General features: G+C 42.3%; 1 protein-coding gene across 1 annotated transcript in view; it reads left to right on the top strand.

Annotated features, from left to right (window-relative positions):
• Window positions 1-3,011, top strand: part of eipr1 (EARP complex and GARP complex interacting protein 1) — a 56,447-nt gene extending 53,436 nt beyond the window's left edge. Inside the window, exon 9 of the mRNA XM_062397691.1 lies at window positions 2,567-3,011. Within this exon, the coding sequence (XP_062253675.1) occupies window positions 2,567-2,741 (175 nt within the window). The 3' untranslated portion in view covers window positions 2,742-3,011. The remainder of the gene's footprint in view (window positions 1-2,566) is intronic.
• The last annotated feature ends 12,176 nt before the right edge of the window (window positions 3,012-15,187 follow it).

The raw sequence follows: 15,187 nt of genomic DNA, 5'->3' as shown, positions 1-15,187 counted from the left end.
ATGACTTGCTGTCTAGTGATCGGGAGTCTTGCAGTGGTAGTGAGACAATTGACTGGTAAAAGGGGGTCACACAATACACAATGTTTCACCAGGAGAAACCCCCGACAAGAATCTCTGGTCTCCAAACCACAGCTGTTTTAAGACATGAACTCCGGACGATGTCAGCAGAATTGACTTTTCTCCAACACACCGGCGTCAGCCCTTATTACCAAACGATGTTTTGACATCTTCGTCTGTGTCTTCTATTCCAACGACACCACTTTGTCATCCTTTTTTTTTTCGTTTTTACGCCCGCTATTCTTGCATATTAGAACTGCTTCAACATGGCTCGCATTGAATCCTGCGGAGAATCTCCTGCTACAGTCTCACATCGTCCAGGAAAATCTCCTGTGTCGTCTTTATGGGTGAAAGGCAAACTCCTGAAAATATCTGGACTCAATTTTCCAGACATTTTTCTGAGTTCATGTCTGAAAACAGCTTGTGACTTTGACAGTGGCCTGTGGCAAATAGCAGAACTGCCACAGTTACTCTGATAACCACTTCTTACAGCCGTCTCAGAACGCACAACTGTCCACAATATAAACTCTAAAAACTTCACATTCCTTCATAATCCTTGCTTACTTCACATAAACCGTCCTGTTCGGTTCTTCCCCAATGTGTCTATTTGAACTCAGCACTCGGATGGTTTTTATTTTAGGCTGAAGCCCCGAGGGAGCCGCTTCTATCCCCTTGAAATAGTTAATGTGTAAAATAAATCAAAATATGTACGTCACTGTTTTCCTTCAGGACTACTTACAACAGTGGGTTTCGGAGAAATTTGGGATGGCAATAATGCCGGATAATAATTCTGAAATTGTATTTATTGTCACATTGTTGAAGCAGCGGGAGAAGTGTCCCAGCACTGGGGAGGCAAACATTCTCCAGGCCTCGGCAGGCGATGGCGTGTTTGGGCTGACCACGACACAAAGGAGACAAACTGTGCGTGTGCATGTGCCTGTGAGATAATCACACATTCCACATTCCATCTATGAATACTAGTGCTCTCAGTTAAACGCGTTATTAACGGCGTTAACGCAAACCAATTTTAACGCCGTCAATTTTTTTATCGCGAGATTTACGCAGAGCTGCCAACTCTCACGCTTTCGCCGTGTGACACACGCTTTTGCATGTTGGTGGTTGACTAAATAACAATCATTTTTTAAAACATCATCGTATCAGGCCGTCATGAAGTACAAGGAGCGGGCGAGTGTGTGTGTGTCTTTGTGTGTGTGTGTGTGGTTCCAGATAGCGCACCGTAACCCCGCCCCCTGCCCCTGCGCACTCGCTCAGGGAGACACAGTGAGATCAGAGCTTGTTTGCGTGCAGCAGCCTCTCAGTGACTCACTGCTTCTTAACTATGAAAACAGTGAAAACACAGAGTTTCTCTGGTCTCAGCTGATCAGAGATCAGCGCCTCAGCGTCTTGATCAGAGCAGAAGCTGCAGTTGGTTTCTACCGATCTTCAGTATCTGTGTTCGCCTCCAGTCTGACCTGCTCTCGCTTTTTGTTTTAATATTTCGCCTACTAAAATATATATTTTTAAGCTACTAGGCTGCAGCTATATGTTTTTATTTATTTCAAAATAGGGTTCTTCTTATTTCATACATTTTCCACAAATATGGGGAGGACTCAAATAGCCCTACACAGTTCTGTGTCTAATTTGTAGGCAGACACTTAAATAACAAACAAATTTTGTTTGTTTGTTATTTTGTTGCTTGTCTGTTTGAGAGGCCTGACTGCTATGTTCACAGCAAACTTGAAAAAAAGAAAATATGAAGCCATGGTTTAACTGCACTATAGGCTGAGTCCTTGTTTACCTGAAATGTGCACTTTATAATTTTATTTTGTAGCGCCCTGTTTGGCAATGTTGTTTTTCAATAAAATAAAACATTTGCATAAAGCAAGCCAATCCACTTTCCATGTTGATAGAGCATTAAAACCCCCAAAAATTATAGAGAAAAAATAAATGAAGAGACATTAAGAATAGATACAAATTTGTGATTAATCGCGATTATTTTTGAGTTAACTATGACATAAATGCGATTAATCGCGATTGAATATTTTAATAGTTGACAGCACTAATGAATACCTAAAATAAACAAACCATTAAAGGTACCTTGTGGTAGTACTGGGGACTTAAGGGTCATCGCCCTCGCTGGTTCCCGCTGTTCCACTGATTGACAGTCTGTGGGGATAATGCACAAAGGTACGTCCCAGTTCACCTTCAAAACCAGTGAAGATACTAAAGATTATATCGACCAATTACAGTTTCACAATATTCCCACTCAAATAATAGGAATACAATACATTCCATACATAAAACACAAAACATTTTATAGAAACTTCTGACACCTTTTTTAATATTTTCTGAAACGAGGAGAGAAGGCTGGTTGGACGCGACCCTCAGTGGAGTCACATTGGCAGAGCTTCACTCTTTGAAATGGAAACTTCTACGTACACATCTGCAACATGTGATCCGTTCCTCTTCTCACCTCTCTGTGTGGTTTTTGTGTCTCCGTGTGAACCAGGAGTAAGGAGCCCTTAAAGGACAGCGTGGTGGCCACCTACGAGGAGCACGAGGACAGCGTGTATGCGGCCGAGTGGTCGTCGGCCGACCCCTGGCTCTTTGCCTCGCTCAGCTACGACGGGCGCCTCGTCATCAACAGGGTCCCGCGGGCCCTCAAGTACCGCATCCTGCTATGAGGCGGGGGGGGGGGGGGGGGGGGGATCGCTGATGTGAATTTGTACAGAAGGAGTGTGGGAAGAAGAGGGGACAACACAACTGTGCACATCCTTAACAGCCGTCTTTACACATTCCTTAGTAACATGGCAGAGTGAGCTGCCCCTGCAGGTTGAGGCAAAGACCGTGTGTGATGTAAATATACTGTAGTACATGTATTTAATTGACCTCTGTAAACAAAACATCTGTTCTGAATATTGAGATTAAAATCTGAAAAAGACTGTTTAAGTTGACATTGTGTGATTTTTTTATATATGTTACATTTAACCTCATAGGGACATTTTTAAGATAGTTGTTTACCTTTTATAGACATTAGACTGCACAGTACATCAACACAAATAGTCAGATTTCAAGAGGCCGCCCACCATTAGGAGAGATCATCACATGCAACATAAAACGATATTCCATAAAGACCACTGTGTCATGTAATAATTAGCATTTACTTGTTGATTACTAACAACATGTGTCCTCATTTGAACCCTCAGTACCAGTGTCAACATGTGTTCTGCTGAAACAAGTGTTAATTCAATTTGTTAATTTTACTCCTGTCAGAGCTGCAGCTTTCTAAATTATAAAATCGTGGCATTGGAAGACACAATATTTGAGTAAAGCCACATAATGAGATTTTAACCAATCAAATCTCAATCACAGTGACATGATCTCACATTTTTCTTCATACTCGAGGATAATTCTGTTTATTTCTATTTAACACATTTGAACTTTCATGAACACTGCGTTGAGCTTTGCAGTGAAACGTCCTTTTCAATTCCCCAGAGCTCAAGGTGTCTTCAGACGTTTGAAACCCAAACATTCTTAATACAAAATCAGAAAACCCTACATTTGAGAAGCATGAGCCAGCGAATGCTTCTAATTCACTGTTGACAATAAAGCAGTTATTAACATTTTCTTCAGTTGATTAGATGATTGTCCAACTTATTGTTTTGTTGAATTTAGTAGAAATACTTCTGACCAGTACGGGCGAACGTAACGTGCGCTTGTTAAATGTATTCATACACTGCATTAGCTTAAGAAAACACCTGATGTCACATCACCGAAAACGGATGTGGCAACAGACACAAAGCACAATTTTCAGCCCGTTCAATAAGCAAAAAGCAATAAGCACTTGTTTGTTTCTTCTGTGATTCATTCTGTAGTGTAACATTTAATAGGACTGTGGATTTATTCTTTACAGATGGAATAATAATACTCACAGCAGATTTTGTCTCTTTACTATCACTTATTTTGTCCTTCTCTTCCTCCTCTTCTCTCTTTGTTTGCTGCTCCATACACACTGTGTGTTGAGGCTGGTTGAAAGTGACAGTCTGAGCCTCTGTGATGGCCGACACAACATTGACAGGCCTTTTAATTGCACCCTGACTGTATGGATCACACACACACACACACACACACACACACACAGCAGTGCCAAGGGAGGGGCACAGGCACTTCTTAAGCTATGCCAATTGGGGCAGGCAGTGCTGTGGCTGAATACAGAGTATATTTGGATATGCAATCAGAGAAGCATCTCACACACACACACACACACACACACACACACACACACACAGAGACACACATATTAACACATAGTCCTTGTAACCCTGCAGTCAGTTATAGAGAGAGAGAGGATCAGGGTGGAGATACAGAGATATGTTGAGTGGTGAAAAGGTAATCAGTGAAACTCGCCCATCTGGAAGCTTGTGATGCTTGTCACACACACACACACACACACCCACACACATGAGCACACACTCATTGTCACATCTCCACAATCTTCTGGGCACCGGTGCATGAAGAGATGTGAGGGCGACAAGCACGTGTGCTAGGGTCTTATCAGTGATGGAGTAGATGTCAGTATCTATGTTGTATTAAAAGACAAATGGTTGATGAGAAAAAGCCGATTTCCACATGTACAGAATCTCCAGCAGCTGATATGAAGGATGGGGCTTTGTGACCAATCAGTCAGTCCACCCACCAATAAGAGCTGAGGATTTGCATGTGAATCGATGATGGCACCTCTTTAGTATTCCTGAGTCCTTGCCCGGGACAAATTACACTAAGTATGATGCATTGATAGTCGATGCAGAAATATGGACACATTTTATTGCTGACAGTGTGAATACCCGGCCCACTGTGCCGCTTTCTCTTTAAGGCATATTCATGTGCTACAGCATGTTGTAGCTAACAACAACACATGACAGCAGCTGATGCATGAATCAGACAACTAAAGCTCGCTCCACCACAAATGTTATTATTATATTATTGTGTCATCTAGATTCATATTCATATATCCCATATTACATACATAAAATAGTTTATCCTTAAAACAGACTTGGATATAAAAATGAAAATAAGTAATTCACTTTTTTGTTTATCCCATTTGTTAACATGGAGAAATGGGGATTTATGATCTATACTCCAGCCAGCCACCAGGGGGCGATCAAGACGCTGTGGCTTCACTTCCGTGGAGCCATCACGTCCTCCCTCTCTATATAGTCTACGGTTTAAACACATACACACAGCCAACGTCCATAGAATCTTTCAACCATGGGATACAAAACAATCCTTACGCACAGTTTCATATAAATACAAACAAACAAACGTGATAAATATGAACCAGCAATTTCATAGCATTAATAATGAATATATTGTGAATACAGAACAAAACCTTTAATGGTCTTATTTTAGCTTTTTCTCCATTTTGTCCAATATTGGAAATATGGACAAGCAAAACCATTGCAAATTTATCAAAGCTTTACATTTTCCGACCTAATCAAACTTGGATTGGCTACTTTTATGTTAATTTTTGTACATTATTTTGTGCTATTTTGGTAAATGTATTTCTTTTGTTTAGTTTTGTATATCTTAAAAGCCTGTCTAGGGACAAACATTGAAGAAAAGCATATAGTGAACCTAATGAGGGGGGAAATTCAATTCAATGATTCTCTTGTCATAAATTTGTCAGATATTGTTGGAAAAACGCAAATTGCAACCATCCGATCATACATGATGGATCCCTCTTTAAAAACTCCGATCTGTTAAAACGGTGTCATCCCACTCATGATCCAGATTAATTTCTGTGGGTAAAGATTTCTTCACCCCCTGAACTAATTGAGCCACGTGTTAAAATGAGGATTTACAAAAAGAGCAACCACGGTTCTTACTGGAGCCAGAAACCCAGAGAGGAACCGCCGGGTCCCCGAGCACCTCAGGAATTATTATTCAGGCTTTATTGGGTGAATATAATATTAGAAAAAAAAATCCAATATGGAAGCGCTGTGATCTTTTTGTCTTCCTCTCCAAAATAATAATTTAAGGTTTTACATTATAAGAGGTTTGATTGTTGTATCTCTTGCTTCTGAAAATAAGGTTAAACCACATTTTAAAGTTATCTTCACCTCTATTTGTGTCTGAAGCGTCTCTCCCTGGAATTCAAAAAATGCCACAATAATGCCCTGGAGTTTCCTGATGGTCAAGACCAGGGTTGTCCTGAGCTGTTTACCGGGTCACTTGTGGTTGGGGGGGTCAACGGAGGTCCTATTAAAAGCTGTTGACTTTTTCAAATATGTATAAATGTCATGACGTAGAGACATCCCAAATGGTTCACTGTACTTCACCGTTGGTCTGCCAGGTCCAAGATGGTTTGAAACACTAGGTGGTGTTAAATAAGTTTATTGTAGATTTAGTAATAAATGTCATTAAAACCAGTTTCAACACAGAACAATCACATCATTTTGTTTATAGCTCAAATTACACACAGTATCTCTTTGAATATAAAACGATCATGGAATGCATTGAATTTTTTTCAGAATTTAATAATAGGGCTTCAAATTGTTTATTTGTGTATTTCAAATTGTGGTTGGGGATCTGAAATAATCAAATATTTTACTTCCAAAACCTGTGAAATCCATTGTGTCTTTATTCTTTAATGATCTTATTAACGTCTCATCAGGACCTTTCATTAACTGGTGAAATGGATGCATATTTATGAATCCTTAAAAAGTATCGGTTTTCCCTGTTATACCGACGTTTATTATTATGATTTGTATTACTCCATGTAAGCTGGGTTCATTTATGTTTTTAGCTGCCTGAGGCCGAACAAGGCGAGACAATAACTCTGATATTTATCAATTAAACCTGTTATTGCAGGAGCGATAGTAAACAGTTTACACATCCGGCAGACACAGAGTATTATTACTGTTCAGTAGGAGATGTGTTTGTGATGGAAATCAACTAGACTGTAAAATAGCACAGAGAGCTGCAGAGTGGATGACGTTCATGTCGGGAGTAACAACTGCATTCGACTGTAACTTGTAGTGTCACTAATTACTTCAACAAACAAAATTGCAATTGCTTAAATTTAAGTGGACCTGTTACCTCTTCATGAAATAGACATGTGCAGTCAAGCTAGTCAGTGTATATAAGGTAACATGTACAGGTCATCAGGATGGAGGGCCACCATTTCTCCAACTTGCTTGGGTTCATAAACCTGCGTCACTGCTACAATAAACATGTCAATGTGAATCGTTGACCTTGAACAACGCTCCTGTGATGCCACGAGCCAAACACTTCACTCACACTTCAAATTCTTACGTGTATTCACAAATGAATAAACCAGCAATCTCCTTGTGGCTCTCATCTGTCTCCACCACTTCCTAGAAACACAGTCAAGATCTGAAACGTGTTCACGTTCAGGGGAAGCACCCATTCAATTTTGGTGTGGTTAGGTTGAATCCTAACCTAACGTTGTCATACTCATAATTCTAGTCAGAATATGAGGCTGATACCGCTCCATTGGGCTGTGATTATGGGGGGTGTTTCAACCGAACCAGGAAAAAAAATGCCTCTTCGCTCAATTGGATAGACCTACAACCAATCAGAGCACAAGTATGTGACGTATGGAAAGCGACGCATAGTTGTTGTCCACAGAACTCAAGCGAACTTACATCGACACCTATGATACTATGTTTACAACATTTGATTCATAACACAGCATTGTGAGTTACTTACTAAGTCAGACAGTCTTTCTCTTACCATTTGTAATTCAGATGAACTTCATCCACGACGATAACGCTGAGTTCACACCTGAAGCTCCGGGCAGCGCTGATAATATCACCCGTTGATCCAGTAATATAAATCATATACTTACTTGTTGCTCCAACATTAAGCAACAGCATCCCAACATGTGTCCTCCTTGGAACTTCTCAGCTGTTTGCTCCATTAAGTGTCGGGTAAATGACGTATTCTCCACTCAAGCGTATGTGGTGAATGTAGCCCCCCCCTCTCTCTTTTTATCTGTATCACTGCTTGTGTGGCTGTAGTGGATGGGCAGAGGGGGACATTTAATAATGTCATTGGTCAAATTGGTAAAATTAAAACTCTAGGACAACAGAAGGGGAATTCAAAGTATGGTATGCATATTTGATCATTTATAATATTATATCATATAAAATATGTCATCAATATCGTTTAAAATCATTTTTCAGGGTGTTTCCTGGCGTGATACGCTCTTGTCAAGCGCAAAAACAAAATCGACGCGGAAACGATCGCTGCACGGCTCGAGGCAGCCTTGGCGCAGCGCGGCGCTTCAGCCTCCGGTGTGACCCGCACAAAGGTTTAACAAGGGAGTGGATGGGAGCCAGCTGTTATTTAAGGCTTGGCTGCGATTACGCGTCGCTTTCCTCTTTCAAATTGAATGCGCTGTCGATGTCTTCTAAAACAGACTCAATGGCAGCATCTACACATCTCAGCTCTCCAGCGGCAGGCATGTTTGTTGAAAACAAATTCAATCCAAGCGCACTTTGATGACGTGGTTGATTACGTTACTGTTGATCATTTGTCAATCATCGTATAAAGCCCGCCCTGACAATTTGATTGGTTTGAAACATTGAAATTTGAAACAGCTTCTGTTCGGGCATAGTTTCTCCCCAACGGAGCGACTCCAGACTGAACTTCCCGACCTCAAATGTTGTGGGCGGGGCTAAGTTCGCATCCAGGCTAGTTAATTCCTAGATCTAGAAGATTAAACTATCAGGCATTAATAGGGAACTGATATTTATGAGTGTGTGAAATCAGGTGTACATCTACATAATAAATCTGGATCTAGGGAATTTAAAGGTGGTGTCATTAGGAGAGTGGCTTTGTGCTCTACTGAGTGCACTCTAACTTTCTCTGCTACCTCCTACTAGCAGCTGACTATGTCAATTCAACCATTTCTATGGTTTTTCCTAAATGCATTCTTAAGCTCAAATGCACCGTGCCAAATCTGATGCGTTCAGAAGGACCCAGTATATGTGTGTGAATTGTAAGTATGACTTATTTCCTCCCCTCTCTGAGAACCCACTTCCCAGTTCCTCAGATGTCCTTAGCAACAGAGTTCTGCTGCGACGTAAGAAATCCAGAGTGGCGCCACCTGCAGGTCGCGTGACCCGGAGCGATACTTGCCTGGTGAAGCCTCTAGTCGTGAACCCCGACCTGGAATAAGAGATGTCAGTGTGGCTGGAGCTGGTGGCGCTCGCCTGGGAAGGGGCTTGTGTGAAAACGAAGAGAAGATGGCTGGAAAATAGAATCATTTTGCTGAAGCAAAGGGGGTGCACAGAGTGTTTGGTACCTTTCACTGTGTGGAGGCTCCGAGTGGATAACAGTATGGAGGCCTTAGCATTTAGTGTTCCAGGCTAAAATGTAATGTAGACATAATAAATCAAATTCCTCTTTTCAGAAATCAGCGGGGACGTCTGTATATTTACTCATTCCTCCTATTGTCTCTCTCTGCAAATGACACCGATTTACATTCCACAATACATTTGGTTCCATCATCAGACATATTGTACACATGTGTGACACAAGAAATGAAGCGCACTTCCAAAACCTTAAGTGTTTGTGAAACGCCTTCGATTGTACCTCAGGGTCACCCGGTGTCGTCCTCAAAGGGCGCAGGCGGAATTGGATTCAGCTGCTGTGGAAATGAAATAAAAAAAAAAAAAATTAGATTTCATTTAATTATTTATTCATGTCGGCGATGCAATATGCAGCCACCTGGGGTGTTTGTGTGTTTGTGTGCGTGCGAGCGGGGGTTTCAGGTGATTATTACCTCGGAGACTTCGACTCATTTGCATGGAGGAGAATTTATATGACCCCTTGAAATGAGAATTATGCACAAACACGTCCGCACCAGGAGGAGAGAGAGAAAGACAAAGATGAGAAAGAGTGACTGATAGCAGGAGGAGGAGGGAGGGCGCCAGAGGTCGGCAGAAGGCACCCAGGGGAGGGAGGAGAACGGCATGACTGCGAAAGGTATGTGGAGGATTTTGTGCGTCCGTGTGTAGGATGAGGTGAGTCTTGTGAAGTGTGTAAGCTGAGGATTTGCGAGAATCCTGCAGATCCGGCGTTTGTTACTGTCCTTTGGTCGACGTGTTTGCAAAATGCAACTTCTTTAATAGGACAACTGAGCTGGAATAGATCAGTAACATGAGCCAGATGCCTATTCCACCTACTGCATTTGTATTACTGCAAACTTATTTAAAGACCATTAGGAGTTACTTCTAATTGAGGATTTCTATTTTTCGCTACTTTACACTTTTGCTTCCCTACGAGAGGGAAATATTAAACCTTCCACTCATTAATTGTTACTTCTTGTCACTTACTTCACATGTAGATTTTACCCATGGATAATACATCAGGCTTTTAAAACACATAACCCTTTAAACCTTATACCAATTGGTTACAACATTAATGTGATAAATGTTTAAATTGTCCAATATCTCCCCAAATATAAGATTAGAGAAACACAGATCTGTGTATCAGTACTTTGTTACCTCCTCTCCATTAACCACCTCACCCCCCCTCCATATAAACTCTATATAACATCAAACTATGGTTCAGACTACAGCTCCACCTGCAGCAGTAACATGCTGCTTACACACAAGTTGTCATCTGACGGTCCCTTCCCTCATTATCTATACTGAGTACCGCTTGTCCTCTGAGGGGTCGTGAGGAGGAGCTGAGGCCGTCAGACCAGAGGCAGAGTGCGCCCTGGACAGGTGGCCAGTGCAGCGCAGTGCCGATACACAGAGACCCTGTAACCCTCACCCTGAAAGGGGATTTCAGATTTTCTGCCTCTGCCAGTTACGCTGAGGTCTGCTATGAACCTCATCACGTAAATGTCGTCTCATACCCATGTCTGCTGCAGGGTACGCTTGGACCCCTTCATGGACGTCAGTGTACAGCCCAAAATGTATGGCCGTGCTGACTGTATGCATCTGCTGCGCACGCTTCAGGTTCTATGCACCTAATGGAATGGAATGGAATAGAATGCGGCATCACATGACGTGGACCTTTTTAATTTTATTGTGAATGGATCCTTGTAACAGGAACGAGTGTGCAACTATTAACAGACATGGAAGGCAGAACATATGCTCAACCTTCACACCTCTGGACGATTACCATGACCCTTGTCTTTGGACTGAGGAGAACGTGCGCACACATAAAGAGAGATAAGATTGGACTTGAACCGTGAACCTTCTTGCAGCGAGACGACTGTGCTATCCACTGTTCCAATGTGCCACAATCATATGTAACAATAGCAGTAATCAAATATGTACTTTTAATCATCTTATAATGCGTATACCTACTTTTTACTTGAGTGGGTTCTTCCATGCAGGCATTATACTGGCAATTAAGTACTTTTGCAATGCTGAATTTGCACTTTTACTCCACTAAAACATCAAAATATGTTTTATATGAAATGAAATTGACTGCATGCAAAGCTTGTGAGGGACTAAAAACAAACAAACCACTTAGAATGCGCAAGGATTTCACTGGACAGGGAACAAATCTGTTAAATGTTAACCCAGTTGCATCCGAGCTGCAGCGAGTTCTTTGTTGGTGGAATTTCTCAGGCTCTTGGCTCGGTGGCGTCGGAAGCCCTGATGAAACATGGTCCCATCACTTTTGATGTTAGCTCGGAGCGTGCAAGGATAGCTACTTAACACTGACAACAAACCCAGTAGTCGGAGGGGAAAAGCTCCTGTGTGCCGTAAGCTACTTATTCACCATCGTCTCCCTGCTGGAGAAGATGAAGTGCTTTAGGAAGTGGACGAACACAGGCTATTAAGCCGTGGCTGAAATTAAAGGAGGGGTCTGTATTTATAGGTTGTGATTTTAAATAAACCTTTATGGTGATGTCTTCTTTTTTTCAAACCTCTCATTCATTTGCATATGTTCTTTCTATTCTCTGGGATGTTCTAAAGCTCCCTGGGCCTGAGTGGTTACATGTATTCACAGATTTCCTACAACTTATCAAACTCGTCTTTATAAAAAAACACATTCAAAGGCTCATGAGCTCAGTGTCTCCCCCTTTCTCTGCTCCCTACTACGCTATGAGAGACGCTCACTGGCAGCGTTGTTGCCTCTCTGCTCGATATCATTCAGCTGTCTGGCGGACCGACCTTCCTTTCTCCCGGGGTGAGAGCATCCACAATGGACGAGCCACAATCACAAGGCGACATGCACCCGGCTCCCGTCTCTCACCTCATTGTTCTTCAATTACTGAACAAGCACGCGGGGTGGAGCCAGCGGTTATTTATGGGCCTTTGCCACCACGATGCACGTATAATTACCTCTCAGAAGCTGTAATTGTGCTCATTTCTCACGTCCGGTACGTGGCCACGTGTTGTCTCCATGGAGATTGAACCGTTTCTTGCCGATGAAGGTCAGCACAGGTCGTAGGTCACGCTCTGGATTGTGGCGGGTGTTTGCGTATGGGTAGCGTACAGTGGGATTTGGATGGAGCTGATTACACGTTTAAAAATATAATAATTGTATTAAAAGGTCTGAAATGTAATTAAGGACAAATATGCATTGCCATGCAAATCTAGTTAAAGTACCGTATTTTGTGTCACAGTAATTCATCACCTCCAAAAACATCTCATCTTTAAAGATAAAAGGACTCCATCCAGGGGCGTTTTCTCTTTTTTCTTACCTTGAACTAAATGAAGATGGATGCAACATTATCCTCCTGCTTCAGTTTTGGGACTCCAGCGTCTTGGATGTGCGGCTGATTGACCAATGATTGAAGTGACTGGTGAGTCCGTCACCGGCGTCCTGGCAATACAGAGTGACAGTTTGTATGTGTCTGATCAGCGGTGCGTGGCTCGGGGGACAGAGCGGGAGCAGGGGCCCGTGGCAACTCGCAAAAACCTCTTTGTCAATCAGACAACCCACAAACGGAACCCAATGAAATCCATTAAAACCACTTTAGTCATCGCCATACAGCTCAGAGCGCCACGAACGGGCAGCCCATGGTGAATTCATGATGGATTTTCAAAACTTTGGTGGTCTGAGCTGATTGCTAAGTATTATTTTTCGGACCCAGTCTTTATTATGAGTTGAGAATGGCTCTCAGTGAGGGACCATTCAGGTGAAAGGAAAAAATCTATCTTTATAAATTCATTTATTTATTCTTTGTGGTTTTTCTTAGCTCTTATGAAATTATTCCATATGAGAGGCAAGGAATGATTTCTGTATAGCTGCAGTCAGACGTGCAGTGAAATCCAGAGGTCGCCAACAGTCCCCTAATGAAACCACAACAAAAGGCCCCTCGAAACAGACTTTTTTCTTTCCGGGATCCGCACCAAATTATGCGAACTCATAAATAACACATAAACATACCTGCTGTTTTCATCAAGATGCAGAAAAATGGCCAAACAAACAAACGCAGATGATGGCCCCCTTAAATTCAGTCAAGCTGCACTAAATGCAGACACTCGTGTATCAGTAGATTTTGGTTCAAGTGCTCGGGGAATCGAAAAAAGAATGAATCTGGTGAGCGCACCTGTACCGTAACACCTCAAAAAGACAAGTATCACATTTTCAGTGGTGACTGGCTCTCTTGTCTGCATCTAAGTAACTCTGCTTGTTTCACTGTCAACATCCTTTGTCACTCACTTCTGCCGTGTTTGTGTTATCGTTGTGCGGATTTTGTGGTTGTGTGGTGGCTCTTGCAGTCGTGTTTTGCGTAAATGCGCTTGTGGGCAACATCTCAGCCACCTTAGCAATTAATCAGAGTAAAGCTTACCCCAACTTGATAAGTATGAATTAATTACAGTATCAAGAATTACTGAGGTATAGCCCCAACAACTGCAGCAATAGAACTTGCTATATAGAATTTAATAAACTGGAGTTGACCTCTGTAAGGTCTTGGATATTAGGAACTGATGTAATCGCCTACATCAGAGCCTTTTATTCTTAAAAGATAACACCATACTTTATCCTCATTACCAAGTCTGTTTGTATATTAACAGTTTTGTGTATTTACGGTGTCATTGTCTTTAACACTGTGAATTTTGAGTATAACCATTTCTGCAAGTCCTGACTCAATGGCAGCTTTTTCCAGGTTTAAGCAGGTTTCGTGAAACAGCCCTCAACTCTGGTGTCCCAGCCGGCAACACACATCAAAGTCTGCGAGTCCACCGAGTGCGACACCCCAGTTGCAACATGAGGTGTCGCGTGATTAGCACGGCATCAAGCGTTAGTCAGGCTACAACAGGCACGATCAGAGTTCGAGCAGTTGAGTTGAACTGTGGGATAAAGCCTCCAGCTTTAATAGGAGTTGTTGCTCTGCTGGAACTGAGGCTCTGGAACATTAGGAGACGTCTGAGCTAATCTCATCAGGCAGGTAACGGTAATGTAACATTAGCAGGTAACACGTTCTTTACGGAGACTGGAGAGAGGACATCAGGCATGAAGAGTTCATCTCCTGTGGCTGTGAACGCAACAACCATCTTACAACAGACAACTGAATCATTACAGACTGATGAGCAGGGAGGTGAGCGGGTTAACCTGCTTTCTCCTGTCGTTTTGTCAGATGAAAAAAATCACCTACTGCCCAGAGAGGATAACAACTTTTTTTGGTCAGGATTCATCACCTCATCCTGCTCAGTATACGGATGTAGTCACTGGTCATTATTTATACCACCTTGATTTAAGCACCTGTCGCGTGTTCCAAGCGCTCGCTGTTCTCACATCGGGTTCTCTGGACTTTCTGTGGACCTTGGCGGCCAGGTGAAGAAAGTCCTCACTCAGGCAGTTGTGCTCACATGCACCCCCTCCGGAGATACTGCAGAGCATCCCTGGAGTTCAGTGCATGCCTTAAAGCAGCTTATGCTAAAATGTAAATAAATTGTATTTATATTGTACTTTTCAGTCTTATCGATTAATCAGCTTTAAGGTGCATAGCATATGTCACACAACACCTTTTATATCATACATCATTAATGACACCATTCACAGCCACCAGGGGCTCAGTATCTCAACCCAGGACCCTTCGTAATGCAGAGTGAAAGAGCCGGGGTTCGAACCAGTCGACCCTCTCTACCTCCTGAGTTACAGCCACACCATGTTCTCGCCGTTG

This window comes from Platichthys flesus, chromosome 10 (assembly GCF_949316205.1).
Source record: "Platichthys flesus chromosome 10, fPlaFle2.1, whole genome shotgun sequence".
Lineage (NCBI taxonomy): Eukaryota > Metazoa > Chordata > Actinopteri > Pleuronectiformes > Pleuronectidae > Platichthys > Platichthys flesus.
The sequence above is the reverse complement of the archived record's forward strand: the minus strand, read 5'-3'. Positions and strand labels throughout refer to the sequence as shown.